Source organism: Dama dama, chromosome 10, assembly GCF_033118175.1.
Source record: "Dama dama isolate Ldn47 chromosome 10, ASM3311817v1, whole genome shotgun sequence".
NCBI lineage: Eukaryota > Metazoa > Chordata > Mammalia > Artiodactyla > Cervidae > Dama > Dama dama.
The window spans coordinates 8,182,032-8,198,459 of record NC_083690.1 but is presented as its reverse complement, the minus strand read 5'-3'; the positions used below and the strand labels follow the sequence as shown (position 1 = coordinate 8,198,459).

The following is a 16,428-nucleotide window of genomic DNA, read 5'->3' as shown; positions in this document are numbered from 1 at the left end:
GGGCAAGGAAGGATTCGGGGGTAATGAGCAGAGGGGGTAGATGCTAAGGCAACAGGGAAAAATGAAGACATGCTTGTGAGGATCAGCTTCACCTGGCAGAAAGCCACAAGGGAGGGTGGTGCGGAGGGAGGGGGAGAGAACTTACATGGGAGGGAAGGTGATCAGACTCAGATTTATATCACAAAACAAAAAGAGCCACGTGGACGGGCTTACTTGCGGAAGTATATACAAGTGAACTGGGGGCACTGTACATAGAAGATCCCTCCTGGTTTGCCTGGCACAATAGCACGGTGCCTATGGGAGAGAGAGAGAGAGATGGTGTCTGGTCTGGGAACAGGCACGCCCGCTCCACCCGGGAGCCATGGCAACACACGTGAGAGAGGCAGAGAAATGCAAACACAGCCACACCCCCGGGCGCAGGCTGGGGACACCCAGGGAAGCCCCCTGCCTTAGTCAGAGGGGGTTGGTAGGAGCCCACCGCCCAGCCCATCACATGCTTGGCTTTTCTATTTCACATGGGGTTTGGGAGTGGAGCCTGGTTTCAGATCAGGTATGGAGGCAGCATGGCATACTCAAAAGGGAGCTTTAGAAATACCGGAGATGGGACTTCCCTGGTAGTCCAGTGGTTAGGACTTTGCCCCCTAGTGCAGGGGGTATAGGTTCCATCCCTGGTCAGGGAGTTAAGATCCCACACGGCTCAGGGCCAAAAAAATCCAAAACATAAACAACAGGAGCAATATTTCAACAAATTCAATAGAGACTTTAGAAATGGTCCACATCCAAAAAAAAAAAAAAAAAAAGAATGAAATATTGGAGAGATGTGGACAACAAGCTTGATATTAGTTAGCTGTGTGATCTCAGTAAGTCACTGTACCTCTCTGTGCCTCAGGATTCCCATCTGGAAAATGAGGGTGAATATACCTACCTCCAGGAAGGGTTATGAATTGTATGTACTACTGGAGATGTGCTCAACTGAATAAGTGGTAAGCACATGCATCGATTTATTTAAAGAAAATTTTTCCTCTTCCCCCCATTTTAGTTTTTTTCCAAATCAGTTCTTCAGAGGAAAAGGAGAAGTAAGGCAGGGGAAGAAAACAAATGCAACTTGGCCATCCCTGGGACCCACCCTGGACCCACACTGGACTCGGGTGAAACCACCTTTGGCTTCTGCATTTCCGGTTTCTTCCCTAAAGCTCTGTGCCTTCCAGTGTCTGAGGCAGCTTCCTAAGCCTGCGGACCATGGCGCGCTGCAGTGATGCCTCTCCTGCCCCTGATCTACAGCAAAGGATGCTGGGATTATCCTTGCAAAGGGGAATTTTACAGCGGGGACAAGCAGTGGCATCCTACGGTATCTTCTCAATCTATGACTTCCTGTGGAAAGACCACCTGCGCCAAGGATGGCCAGGGTGAGGAATCTTTTGGGTTATCAGTCCTGCAATCCTGTGGCCGTGAAGCTCAAACTCAAAGAATTTGAGAAGAATGAGAGGGACTTTTGAGGACCTGTAAGCCCCTTGCTAATGATGGATAAGGGCTCCTGTGGTTTCTGTTCCCTTCCTTGGATGGGCAAGGTCAATCCCCTCTACTTGTTCCTCTTTTTTCCTGTCATCCTTGCCACTGGGAAGCCATCTCTCAGGAGAAGCAGCCCTGACTTCCCATCAACTCACCTACATCCTTGGAGACCTGCCCTAGGAAGGGCTTCTGGAATCCTTTCTTGTCTTTCCCAACATCAAGGAAAGGAAGTTAGAACCTCTAGACTGAGTGGTGTGTGTGTGCGTGCGTGCTCAGCCGTGTCGGACTCTTTGAGACCCCATGGACCGTAGCCCGCCAGGATCCGCTGTTCATGGGATTCCCCAGGCAAGAACACTGGAGTGGGCTGCCATGTCCTCCTCCTTTGGTGCCGAGGTTTCCAAAGAAAAATAATATAACCATAGCAAAAACATATCCAGAAGGGCATTTCAGTATTGTGCAGTTAAGGACTTAGGGACAGTTTTCAATACTGTGCTCTGTGACAGAGCGAAGCCCTCTGGGACACCACACAGATTCTCTCCAGAAGGCTAAATTCTGGAAGTGCATAATGATGTTTTCCTCATTTTCTTATGCTGTGGATCCTCAGAAAAAGACAGAAATAACTCTGGATGTTCTCTTTGTAGCAAAAAAAAAAAAAAATCTTTATGCGATGATTTTGACCTTTGTAAAACAAAATCCATACTGTCACAGGACTTGGCTTTTATTTTATCTGAAAACATTCTCCAATTTAATTTGCAAAGTGTTTATTGTAGGTTCTCTTAGTACTTTGTGACCTTTCCTTACAAGAAAGTTTTGAAGTAAAGAAAACCAAAGGAGCATAGTAGAACACTGTCACCTCTGTGTGTTTTTTAGGTGTGGGCAGCTAACATGTGTTTATCTAAAAAGTCAAACAGATAACAGGGTACAAACCGCAGTAAAGAGCGTGTACCATATGTATACCTGTGACTGATTCATGTTGATGTATGGTAGAAGTCAACATAATATTGTAAAGCAATTATCCTTCAATAAAAATATATTTTTCTAAAAAAAAAAGAGTGTTTATAAGGTCATCAAGGCAGTTTGAGATAACCTATATGGGAAGAGAATCTAAAAAGAGTGGATGTATGTACGTATATAACTGAATCACTTTGTGTACAGTAGAAAGCAACACAACGATATAAATCAACTATTCTCCAATAAAGGTTTTGTTTTTTTTTAAGGCACTTTGTGATACAGCGTTGACTGAGTTTTCTAACGAGTCTCTCGAACAGAGTCTCTGATCTGCCTCTGCCATCACCCCCAAATATAGACCCACCACCTCCAACTACCAAGAAATGACTAGTTATTATGCTGATATTGGTATTTCTCAGACTTCTATGCCTCTGCTTATAAATTCCTTAGAATTTAAGGATGGCAGGTATGTTCCATTTATACCAGTATCTACCCATTCCATTATCCATCCATTCTAGTATCCATCCACCCATTAGCCAGGAGAAACCTTTCATCAAATTTCAACAGTATCTTTTTCTATTAGCCTGGGATCCTCTGGGTCATTCTTAATAGTTTCCAGGCAGTTACTACCACTAGGTCAGCCTCGGCAGATGGGATGAAATCTCTATTCTATTCCTGCTCTTGTTGTTTAGTGAATAAGTCGTGTCCAACTCTCTGAGACCCTGTGGACTGTAAGCTGCCAGGCTCCTCTGTCCGTGGGATTTCCCAGGCAAGAATACTGGAGTGGTCGTCATTTCCTCCTCCAGGGGATTTAGGTTAAATCATATGAAATTGACTTTTCTTATGTCAAAGATGGTTGAACATTGACAATTACATGTGGTTCAATTGAAAAAAAAAAAAAAAAAGGCTGTCCTCCACCTCGACCCTTCTGCATTGTTTAAAAGTCACCTCTTCTCTTCCCAGTCCCCAGGGGTTAATTAATTACTCCATCTTCAATGCTCCTATCACACTTAAAAATCTCCCTAGTAGATCCTTTGATATGCTGTATTACAACTTTTTATTTACATATTGGTCTCAGCTGCAGATAATTCCCCTGGATCAGAGCCAAATCATACTCATCCTTTTATCCCCGTGCGTGCATGTTAAGTCATTTCAATCATGTCCGACTCTTTCGGACCCCATGGACTGCAGCCCGCCAGGCTCCTCTGTCCACGGGATTCTCCAGGCAAGAATACTGGAGTGGATTGCCATGCCCACCAAAGTACCTGGTTCTCAGAGGGATTCATGAATGTGATTAAATGATTATGTTTTTAAAGACTTCCTCATTTCTATTTTCTTTGATAAAAACAGTGCTTTTCCCAGCCAACCTTTCCGTCCCTTGTTGATAGCTGGGGGTTTGCATGCCTACAGGTCTTACTCATCTTCTCTTTTCTGGTTCTTTGAAGGTTGACTCATCCAGTTTAAGAGAAACCTGGGCAGCCTGCTCATCCATTTCCTGCAATGCTGATGACTCTATCTGCAACTGGCAGGGACCGGGCTCAGTGTGACTGACCGTGATCTTGGGATCACTGGAGCTGTTGGCAAAGCCTGTCACTTGATACTCAGAGAGCCACAACCACCAGCATCCCAACATCTGGCAAGAGGTACATCCCCTGGGCCACTCTCAGGCAGGATTTGGCATCTCCCGCAGGGGCCGGTGAGCCAGGATCCAGACCTCAGATGGGGCAGCTCAATTCTCCTTCTCACCTGGAGATTCCCCACTGTACAGAGGACCATTTCTGGCCCTTGGAAGGGCAAGAAGAAGCCCAGCGGGAGTGTCTCCTAGCACAGACAGGAAGGAGAAAGTGTCTACATTTTTTTTTTTTTCTCTCTGCTGCCAACCCTTAGGTGATGAAATTGGATGCAAGTCAACTGGAACAAGGGTGCAGTTTCACACCTCTAGGTCATCACACAGGCTGGTCCTTCTCCCAGGAAGTTTCCTTCCCCTGAGGTAACTCCCCTCCCTTCCCACTCACTTCTCCTCCTCCTAGAAACTGGATCTATTTGTCTCCATCCGGCAGGTGGTAAAGAACTCGCCTGCCAAGCAGGAGATGTGGGTTCAATCACTGGGTCAGGAAGGTCCCCTGGAGAAGGAAATGGCAACCCGCTGCAGTATTCTTGTCTGGAGAATCCCATGGACCGAGGAGCCTGGCGGGCAACAGTCCATGGGGTCACAGAGAGTCAGACAAGCCTTAGTGACTGAACAACCCTCAGCAGCCCAGCAGAGCAATCCAAGGCTCTGCAGATGAGCTCAGAGTGAACCAGGCCCAAGGTCATCTCCATATATTTATAATCAAAACTAAAATGGTTACGTATCTTTGGTCTGAATACTTCTGTGGGCAAAAAGGCCAGAATTGATTTACTTTTCATCTCGACCCTATTGTCCGTTGACCAATTTTGTCTTTGCTTGGGAGCATTGCAACATCAAAGTGTACCTCGCTTCTAGTCTGAGCTAGTCCTGTCAAGTTCTGCGGAGGCTGGCTGCGGAAGAAGGCACACAGTCATCAATTACACAGTCCTAGAGAGGTCACCCTTGGTTCCTCATCCAGGAAAAAGACACACACACTCTTTGTTCTACTGTAATGGACTGAGTGGTCTCTCAAAATTCATACATGGAAATCCTACACCTAGTAGCTCAGGAGACGAGTGTGTGTGGAGAAAGCAACTTTAAAGAGGTGATTAAGGTAAAATGAGGGTAGAACCTAATTCCCACAACCAATGTCCCCATAAAAAAGAGGAATTAGGACACAGATGCAGAAGGCGGACCCAGTAAAGACCCAAGACACAGGAGAAGATGGGCATCTACAAGTCAAGGAGAGAGGTCTCAGAAGTCAAATCCTGCCAACACCTGAATCCCAGACTTCTAGACCCCAGAAATGTGAGAAAGTCAATGTCTGTTTTTGAAGAGATGGTACCCAGTCAATGGTACTTTGTCCTAATAACCCTACCTTAGCCTTAAGGACCAATAATGAGCTATCGTGAGGGTTCCCTATGAAGGGTCATATAAGCATCAAACTTCTGTTCTCTTGTCCCTGCCAATGAAGGTAACCGCTTCCAATTGATAAATTTATCCAAAGCCCCGAAGGGCTGTGGACGATTTTGGTTTTTATAGTTATGCATTTTTGAACATAGACTAGCATTGAGCTAATCCGTGTAAGCATATTTTCACAGCTAATACCTAAAGCTTTTATACATGCCTGAAAGATGAGCTTCTCTGAAGGGTTATGGGAGCGTTTTACGTACCGAGGTATTTCCATTTAGGCACAGAGGCTGCAGAAAATGCAGTGTGTATGTTTAATTCTTATAAATCAAATCATGTTTTAATTGTGCCAAGGGATTTCCATATTTAAAGGAGCCCTGGAGTGAATCTGCCTATAGTGTAAATAATCCCTCATTCCAATTTATTTAGTAAGTTTTGATTTTCCTATTTAGAAACACATCACTTTTTTCTTTTCACTTTTTATTGTGACAAAATTGCAGAGAAAAAGGATAGTACATCAGATATGTGTACAATTTTCTCCCTGATTCTTTATTGTTTAAAAAATGTAATGACTCACTTCACTTTGTTCTCCTGCCTCCCAAATTTAGGCTAATAGAGGATTCTACAGAAAACATTTAATTGACTCAATAAGATAATAAATATATTGGATCCTCAAATGTTATAGTAACAGTTCCAAAAACTGCTTATTGAAGACTTGCTATGTGCCAGGCAAACCCTCTCAATGTTTCCTTTGGATTATCCCCTAATTTACCCTATAAGACAAGTACTACTATTATACCCATTTAACAGATGGGGATACTGAGACATTGAGAGTTTTAGCATTTTGCCCAGGGTTACACAGACAGAATTATTGTGGTGCTAAATGCAAAATAAACCAACGGGATTTCTGGACCCATGGACTTAAGGCTAATGTTTTTTTTAAACTTTTAATTTTGTTTTGGGGTATAGCTGATTAACAATGTTGTGATAGTTTCAGGTGGACATGAAGGGATTCAAAACTAATCTTTTAAATTAGGTGCAGGCAAGCTACAGATTTTTAGCCAAATCTGGCCTACCACCTTTTTGTATGGCCATGAGCTAAGAATAATTACATTTTTATATGACTGAGGGGAAAAAAATCAGTAGAAGAATAATATTTGATGATAGGTGAAAATTATATAAAATTCAAATTTTAGTATTAATAAAGTTTTATTGGAACACAACTATACTCATTCACTTGCATCTTATTTATGGCTGCTCTATGCTACAATGATAGAGCTAAGTAATTGCAACAGAGAACATATGGCCCACAAAGACTAAAGTATTTGCTACCTGGACCCCTATAGGGCTTCCCTGGTGGCTCAGATGGTAAAGAATCTGCCTGCAATATAGGAGACCCAGGTTTGTTCCCTGGGTCAGGAAGATCCCCTGAAGAAGGGAATGGCTACCTACTCCACTATTCTTGCCTGGAGAATTCCATGAACAGAGGAGCCTGACAGGACCTTTCAGAACATGTTTAGGGACCATTGTTCTAAAGTCTACTTTTTATTTGGAACAATACTACAAATAATTGTCTTTCAGGACAGCCTTAGCCCCTTCCCAAGAAGTGGGCACTAAAAATTTCAGAAGGTATCATTTTATCAATATTTGCCAAATTTTTAAATTTTCTTTGTTAAAAATGAATATCCCCAAAGAGTCTGAAGGTATGTTCTTTTTTTCTAACACTTCACCCAAATTTCTTTCTAATTCATTGTTGTTTGAACGGAACAAGGAGAAATATGGTCCCATAAGACATTTGTGAAAGGATAATCATTCAGATATAAGAAAAACGATGAAAATAAGTTTTATTTCCTAAGGCATTTGGCCTTCTGGGTCATAGGCATCAATATATAGATAGGGCCATCTTAGAGCCTTGCTTCTCAAATGCTAATACTCACTGAATCAATGGGTTGGGCCAGGACACTTTTTAAATGAACTTGCTGATCTAGTAGGTATGAAAGAAAGTGAAAGTGTTAGCTGCTCCATCATGTCCCACTCTTTGAGACCCCATGGGGTGGGGCCTGAGAGTTTACATTTCTACAGGCTCCTAGGGGATTCCAGGATTAGCAGCAACAGTAACATGGTAACGTAGGGACTATAGGGCGTATGTGTGTGCTCAGCTGGTCAGTCATGTTTAATTCTCTGCAACCCACGGACTGTAGACCACCGGGCTCCTCTGTGTATGGGATTCTCCAGGCAAGAATACTGGAGTGGGTTGCCATTTCCTCCTACAAGGGATCTTCCCGACCCAGGGATTGAACCCAGTCTCCTGCATTGGAAGGCAGGTTCTTTATCACCATGTCACCTGGGAAACCTAAGAACTATATAAACAATCTTAAATACAGCTGATATTAACAAGACTGATAAGATGACACCGAGTTTCTGCTCCTGGTTCAAGTATGTTCTACAAGCACTGGAACTTTTTTTTCTTATTAAATCTACAGGGAAACTAAGGCTGAGAGGCAGAAAAACATCAGACAAAACCGAAATCCGAGCCAGCCTGGCATGACTCCGAAGCTCAGACTCTCTCATGAAACTTATCAACAGTGACACTTGGTTTAGAGTTGATAAAACATCCTCTCTAACCTTGGAATGATAAATAATCTGTGCATGTGTGCGCGTGTGTAACTCAATTCATTCGTGGCTGACTCTTTGCGACCCTATGGGCTGTAGCCCACCAGGCTCCTCTGTCCATGCAATTTTCCAGGCAAGGCCTGATAAATATTCACCAAACCCATTTCAACAAAACTATGTCTAAAGATTCTGCAGTCATCTGGCTGAAAACATCTGACTCTTCCAGGCTAAAGATGTTATTAACATCTAGAAGCTCCTGATCGACTTGAAGAATCTGCGGTAGGGTTTTAATTCCACCCAAGGAAGTCTGTGGGGAGGCTGTATCTTCTGTAGGTAAGAAAAAATCCCACTTGCAAAATAGAAGCAAGACATGGAGGAAGGAAACAGAGGAGAAATAGTGAACCCTTAAGCTCAGATAGAGCATCTGGAAAGCATGATTTTCGGAAACTTTCAGGCTTAGTTTTGTTCTCTAGCTTTGCTCAGTTTTTTTGGACCTCATCATTTAATACCCTTGAGCCTCCAGTTTTCTTATCTGCCAAACAGGGACAAACTATCAATTTCATTGAGTATTGTTGGAAGGATTAAAATGATCACACGAAAGCGTTTGGCAAATAGTAGCTAATCAGTAAGTGATCTCAGTAATAATAACAGAAATAGTAATTGCTACTATTTGGAATCTCAAAATATGATCCATTGGAGACTTACTTTGTTCTCTTGGTTTTGTTTGTTTAACAAAGTAGTAGCAAATTGGTAACTACTATTCTATTTTGATTGGGGGCTTCCTTGGTGGCTCAATGGTCAAGAATCTGCCTGCCAATGCAAGAGACGTGGGTTCCATCCCTTCGTTGAGAAGATCCCCTGGAGAAGGAAATGGCAACCCACTCTAGTATCCTTGCCTGGGAAATCCCACGGACAGTGGAGCCTGGTGGGCTACAGTCCATGGGGTCGCAAGGAATCTGACATGACTTAGCGATTAAACAACAAAAACATACTGTTTTGATTGATCAACAATATAATGCTAAATGTAACAGAATTAATGGAAAACATCTTAAGACTGGAAAGTAACTGCAAAACACTTAGTATCTCTTTCAATTTGCACATTTCATTTACCTGTCTCACAGCCTCCTCCTGAAGATATTTTAGTGTGCACTCTCTGCTCAGGGTTAAACACAAATTACAAATTATGCTTTGGCTGGAAACATCGGCCTGCAAAGACAGTAGTCTCTGCAAAGGAGTCAGGTGGGCTTTCTCCCTCTCTGCCTCTCATCTTTTGAAGTAAGAACCTCTACGATGCTATGAGAGTCCAAAACACCCGGAAGCTCTCCCTGGTGCCCCCTTCTTATACTTGACTTACTATTACAGGACTGGATTTTAAGAGGAACTGGGTGTACTCATGGGATGGTTGTAGAGATTCATCTTGAATTTCCTTCTTATCCCAGATTAGGTTTAAATCCTGACCTCTTTCTTTTGGTAAGAATAGAAAATACTTCAACTTTGAATCTCTCAAAGAGCACATGCTGGCTAAGTCATTCAGTCGTATCCGACTCTTTGTGACCCAAAGGACTGTAGCCTGCCAGGCTCCCCTGTCCATGGGATTTCCCAGGAAAGAATTCTGGAGTGGGTTGCCATGCCTTCCTCCAGGGGATCTTCCCAACCCAGGGATTGAACCCACATCTGTGCCCCCCCACCCCCTTTACCACTAGCACCACCTGGGAAGCCCCTCTCAGAGTAATAAGATACATTTATATAAATTTGCCTCTTACACTACACACACACACAGGCTGATAGCAAGTACACTATTTCACCTGGTGAAAATTGGTTTTGAAAATGACAGAGAAGTAATATAGTGGGTTTCAGTCTTTACAATGCCACATGTATCAATATATCAAACAAACACTAGAAACATACAAATAAATTCATATTTTTCTTCAGAGAAAATATCAGTGATATTGGGGTGTTCTTGTTTTCCAAATGATACTGAGTTTAAAACAATTATGAGTGTACATCGATTAACCTTTGCATCAGATTTAAATGTATAACCCATTAACTAATTTAATCTCTCTCAAAAAAAAATAATAGCCGTTGGCATTATTCTTTGAATAATCCTTGTTTAGTTTCCATAATGGTATACAGTTTAATGAAAAACTCATTAGAATGTATCATGCAGCATAATTAATTCTGGCTGATTCTTTTGGTGTTAATAGCTAATGCAGATGCTGGATTCCATTTTCCATTGGCTTTATTAATTTTTCATAAACCAATATTTTGACTGTAATGGGTTGTAACAGTTCCATAGAAGTTCTGGAATTGCATTAACTGTCATCAATGCAGTTAGTCTAAGGAGGGTTTTGCCATTTGTGTGTTGGTTCTTCAACACTACATTTTTTAAAAAGAAAAAGGGACAACTTCATTTTTATGCTTGGAGAATAAGTATATACATATAATTAACATAAAGTGTATTAAACAATATTTGGCCAATTTGTCTCTATTTACACAACAACTTAATTGCCTGGGCTATTATCAGTGAACCATAAATTTTGAAGTGAACACTAAAAGTGGAAAGCAAAAAAAAAAAAAATCTTAGAAACAAAATGGTTTAGGACAGAATGGCAGCTCCAGTTAAAACTTAAAGAGAAAAATTAATCCATCTCATTTTTTAAAATCTCAGGTAATTTGCTTTCTTTCCTAAGAAAAGTTTTTAGACAAATCTAGGAAACACTTTATCAAGGTAACAGCTTTGGTTATTTAACACCATGTTGTTATCCTGGGGTCTGTCAAGAACCCGGTTTCTGGGCCTGGGGACCAGTCACTGATGTGATCTTACATCTTTCAGTCTTTCAGGGTTAATCCATGTATGCTCCTCATGATTAGACTCCTATTTGTTTTGAATATAGATCTGTGTACTAACTCATCACTAAGTGTTCTTTTTTTTTTTTTTTTTAATCAGAGCTTTCAATAGGGGTGTGTGTGTGTGTGTGTATGTGTGAGAGTCACTCAGTTGTGTCTGACTCTTTGTGACTCCATGGACTGCAGTCTGCCAGGCTTCTCTGTCCATGCAATTCTCCACAAAATACTGGAGTGGGTTGCCATGCCCTCCTCCAGGGGATCTTCCCGACCCAGGGATTGAACACAGGTCTCCTACGTTGCAGGCAGATTCTTTACTGTCTGAGCCTCCAGGGAAGCCTTTGTCAACCACCAAAAGATAAATTCCAGAATCCAGATTATGGTATTATCAAGTCTTTTGCAACTTTTCTCTAGAAGGTTCTCTCTGATCTTAGTCAATACTTTGCAGCCTCTGGAGAAACCTGATTTTGCCCCAGTAATTCCCATCTCAGATGAACATCAAGTACTTGTATTATTTTTGTTTCTTTTTAGAATTTTCTCAATGGATTCTGAAGATAAAGGTTGAGAAACTCCTTTGTACACTACCAAATTCCTTCTTACTCAGCCCTACAATGCCTTTCTCGCTGCCTTCTTTCCTGGCAAACTCTTACTTATCCTTTCACAACTAATTTATGGCACCCCTTTTAAGGCAGAGAGCCTGGCTATTTTCCAGTCTTTCAGGAGGTACCATTATTTATTATGTGTGTGCATGCATGCTCAAGTCTCTTCAGTCATGCCCGACTCTTTGCAACCCTATGGACTGTAGCCTGCCAGGCTCCTCTGTCCATGGGATTCTCCAGGCAAGAATACTGGAGTGGGTTACCATGTCCTCCTCCAGGGGATCTTCCTGACCCAGGGATCAAACCCATGTCTCCTGCATCTCCTGCATTGCAGGCAGATTCTTTACCACTGAGCTACTCGGGAAGCCCATTATTTATTAAACCTGAGTTTATTTGTCTGAATCCTTTATTGCTCCGCCAAGTTCTGGAGGGAATCACTGCTACCCCAGCGCCTGCCACAGTGCTTGATGCTTCCCAGGTCCTCGAGGCTGTTACTCTGAGATAAAGGATGAGTTAAGGGAAGCCAGTGGTATGTGTGAATTTATTCACAGCCTCTGTCTTTGGCCCTTCCTTGATGGACATCATGTAACTGAGTGACAGCCAGCTGACCTCATGGGCTTCTGCAGAACTGTGTAACTGCTACCAAGTGCAATGCTAAACAGAAACACAACACCTCCCCAGGGCATAAGCTTTGTGTTTATTTCTGCATGGGAGCTTCCCGACCTAGGGACCGAACCCAAGTCTCCTGCATCTTAACTGTCTGAGCCACCAGGGAAGCCCAGAAAAGGGTTATGCTCATATGATATACAGATTCCTCACACACTAGTTCCGTGATTTAAATGAATGAGAGAAACTCTCTGTGAAACCTTGGTTTCATAATTTCTATAATGACGATAAGGCTATAACATTTTTGTAAGAATGGGAGGAGAGGCAGAATCTGGCACAGAGGAAGTGCCCAAAGTTGGCTTATGTTGCAATGTTTCATATTGCTGAGTATATTGATGAGGGTAGCCTAGAACTTTCCCTGTGAAATTTATCCAGAGCCACATACCTGAACCTCATCCTCCTCCCATGGCCTGAAGGTGGGGCATCTCCTACAAGGACCATCCCGCCACTCCTCGCTTTGGGGGGAGCTTGCCTTGATGGCCTTTCCAGGCAACAGAATGGGGACACATTTATTTAGGAAATGCCGTTTTCAGCACATAAGCAAGTTCTAATCCTGGTTGAAGATCAAAAATGCCCACAGGGCTCCATCAAAGCTGAGCTGCAGTCCCTCTGTGGGACAGAGAAGGACGCAGATAAAAATTAAGGCCAAATGTGGGCTGGGCTGGGCTGAAATCTGATAAGACAGATGCAGGGTGGAGAGGGGAGAAGCACAGTGAATTGCAACCGAAAAGGGAGGCAAAGGTAAACAGATGTACGAGATAAACTCTATGAAGTGGAACATTTCCAGGCTGAAAATCCTTTGCTTGGGGACTTCAATCTGGACTCTTCTGTTCCAGTTCACTGAAGTGCACTGCACTGGAATCTGGCAGATGTGTAAATTATACAAAATATCACCGAGCCAAAGGTCACTGTGCATTAAGAGCGGCTCCTCACCGCCATGGCTCTGAGTCCAGGCGGGGCTGGTCCTCCGGGGGGATACAAGGAAGTGCAGAGCCGTGAGGGGGCATCCCCGGTGGCTCAGCGGTAAAGAATCTACCTAGCAACGCAGGAGATGTGAGTTCAGTCCCTGGGTAGGGAAGATCCCCTGGAGAAGGGAACAGCAACCCACTCCAGGATTCTTGCCTGGAGAATCCCATGGACAAAGGAGCCTGGCAGGCTACTGTCCATGGGATCACAAAGAGTTGGACACGACTGAGCGATTAAGCACATACTCTTTCAGGATGCTAAGACCATCACCCAAAACTGGGCATGCTTGGTATCCAGTCTTTTGGTAGATTACCCCAAGTCCAACCCGAAGTCTAGGACTGTGACCAAATTTTTCAACAGCAACAAATGTCAGGCTAACCCAGATTCTGGACAAATGTTACTTTTGTCAGAAGCTACTGTATCCAAATTTCAGGAATGGAACTGGAAAGAAGTCCATCCAAAAGTGTGGCTAAAGGTCATTCTATTAGTTGTAATGGACTCAACAAAGTCAAGTGGGGGTGGAGGGGCAGCTGGCAGGGAGACCTACATCTAACCTTCTCCTGACCCAATTCTTAGATGAATCATGGTTCACAGTGACCAAGAGCTCACAGAAAACCAATACCTTGGTTCAGGTAATCCAAGGTCAAATACAGCTGCCCTTTCAAGACGTGCAATCTCACAGTGCTCATCCATCCTCTTCATTTTTAACCTTTATATTGAGATCCCAATCCTCTTTCCCATCACCTAGCCTGGTATCAAGTCACGTGGTCCATGGCCAGGTTCGTGCTGATGTGGACACAATCAATCCAGGCGACTTCAGTGATCACACTAATCTCTTATATTTCTATCTTGCCTTACAGGCTGCGAAGTTCTATTATACCCATTATTGTATCTGATCCTCCCTATAACCCCAGGATAACCTAGTTATAAGACCTGGCCACTTTTCAAATGTGACTTTGTAGCCATGAATGCCCTTCTTGGAGTACGTGTCATTTTGTTTCACACCCCCCCAAACCAGAAATATTTATTTTCAGAAGGAAGATGCACTCAGGACCCCTTATTTCCCCTCTCCCCACTGCCAAATCCACTAATAATAATAGTGTCACCTAGACTATTGATCATCATCATCTTTAAGGTTTCCAAGTTAATTGGCTCTGTATCTCTCTCCTTTTGATTTTGTGTGTTTCCAGTCATTAGGACCTAACCCTATCTTAGATCTGCACTGCATTGGAAGATCTCTTTTCTCCACTGACAATGACTTGTGGAGTAATTTAACTCTGTTCCAATTTTCCTCTGCAGGCGGGGTGTTCCCCATCCAAGGAAGTGAGTTATGCTTGTTCAAGTGGTGCATCTTATGAATCTTGTTAAGCTCTGCTGCCTTATAGCCCCACTGATGGAATATTTAATCACTGAAATGAGTTGGCAGATATGATAAACAGTGTGTGTGAGCTCTGTAGCCATCTTACCAGCAACTAAGAAATGGATGAATTTGCCATTTGTCAGCGCCATGTTGACAACTGTGTATAGCCTTCTGTTATTTATTTTAATTTTGTTTCACTTATGTGTGAAGATTAAAAGTGCTCTCCATCAACAGTTTTGTTGGCTTGATATCTTGATTATCCCTTAAGGATATAATTTTAAAAAAAAATCTTTTTATTAGATGACAAAGGGAACTTGTCACAATGACAGGGAAAGTGTAAGATCCCTGTTGAGGTCTCCTATTAAAAGCCCTATTTCTAATTACACTAAGTAACTTGAGAAATGCTACTGGCAATGGGCTTCTCAGGTGGTGCTAACGGTAAAGAACCTACCTGCCAATTCGTGAGACTGAGGTTTGATACCTGAGTCGGGTAGATGCCCTGGAGGAGGGCATGGCAACCCACTCCAGTATTCTTGCCTGGAGAATCCCATGGACAGAGGAGCCTGGGGGCTACATCCCTAGGGTTTCATAGAGTCAGACACAACTGAAATGACTTAGCATGCACACACTGGCAACGGATATTTGCAGATATTCTACTTCTATTTAGTGCCTTCAATTTTATTTTGACTCTAAAATGGAATGCCCATAGAAGCTGACTGAAGTCTTTGAAACTCACCTGGGCATTTTTTTTTTTCTATTGACTTATCAATCATTTGTCATGAGAATATGCCTCAAGGAGTCTGAAGATCATTAGGCTTAGAAAAAAATCATCACTGCTGATGCTTAGTTTTATAGGAAAACACCCACTTGTCTTTGGAGGAGATTTATATACGTTCATAGAATATGCTGATTTAGGTCTATCTGCTTCTGGAGACTGGTACTGGATAAGCATTTAAAAGAGTCCTTGTGGGCATAACTTGATGAGAGTTCAGAAAAACCACCCCCAGTGAAAGACCTTTCATAACAGGTTTCTAAATGGTTCCCCTGGAACGTGTGTGTGAGGGAGAGTGTGTGTCATAATTTATCAAAGCAAATTAATACTGTTCAGCTAGTAATTAAAGATCCTCATTAAGAGGTGTAACTGTTCTCCCTACCCCCACCCTGCATTAGCAATAAAAATGCACTCAGGGCGTCAAGAGGGTATAGACGAAAATCAATAACCTGCCATTTTATAATTAAAGAGAAAATAAATGTTAGGGAAAAGTCCACTAAATTAGGAAAATTACCTTAAGGAGAAATTGAAAATATTGATTTTAATTTACAAAATATGTGGACTTTTCCTGCCCCATTCTGGGAGACAATTGGAGGCTGGGCTGTTAATTCTGCATAAGCTTCAGAAAATCAATGATTATACTATGGGGATATGGTGATCTTTGTCATTAATGCAAAAATCTTATATATAGAAATGACTAATAAAATAAGGCTGGTTCTCTATCTCAGGTAGATACAGTGCTGACCTGTGAAATACCCACAGCAAATCAATGACATGGTCTTCATTTCGGCTCTGGGGCACATTCAAAATTCCAAGATAAATCCTGACTATTTTTACACTTGGGGAAATTTCGAATGCCCCCTAGATTCTTAGTCATGGGTATTTAAACGGATAACATAAGGCATTATACCTGGTTATGGAAATGAATACGTTCTACGGCTCTGTTTTGCATATATGCATTCCTCACACGCAGGTGCCTGAAATTTCAAATGGAGGCTAGCAGGATTCTCAGGGTTTATGGGTCTTCAAGTATTTCAAAGGAATTGTTCTGGAGTGTTGAGTTTGCAGCAACATTTCCCCAGATTTCTGAATATCATGAACTCTGGCAACCCACTCCAGTATCCTTGCCTGG

The 16,428-nt window shown here is 42.5% G+C and overlaps 1 protein-coding gene across 4 annotated transcripts in view; it reads right to left on the bottom strand.

Annotated features, from left to right (window-relative positions):
• Window positions 1–16,428, bottom strand: part of LOC133064008 (RNA binding protein fox-1 homolog 1) — a 436,966-nt gene that overhangs the window by 93,868 nt on the left and 326,670 nt on the right. For all 4 annotated transcript variants that reach the window (XM_061153952.1, XM_061153950.1, XM_061153951.1 and 1 more), the window contains exon 8: window positions 214–294. In XM_061153952.1, coding sequence (XP_061009935.1) covers window positions 214–294 — 81 coding nt within the window. The remainder of the gene's footprint in view (window positions 1–213; window positions 295–16,428) is intronic.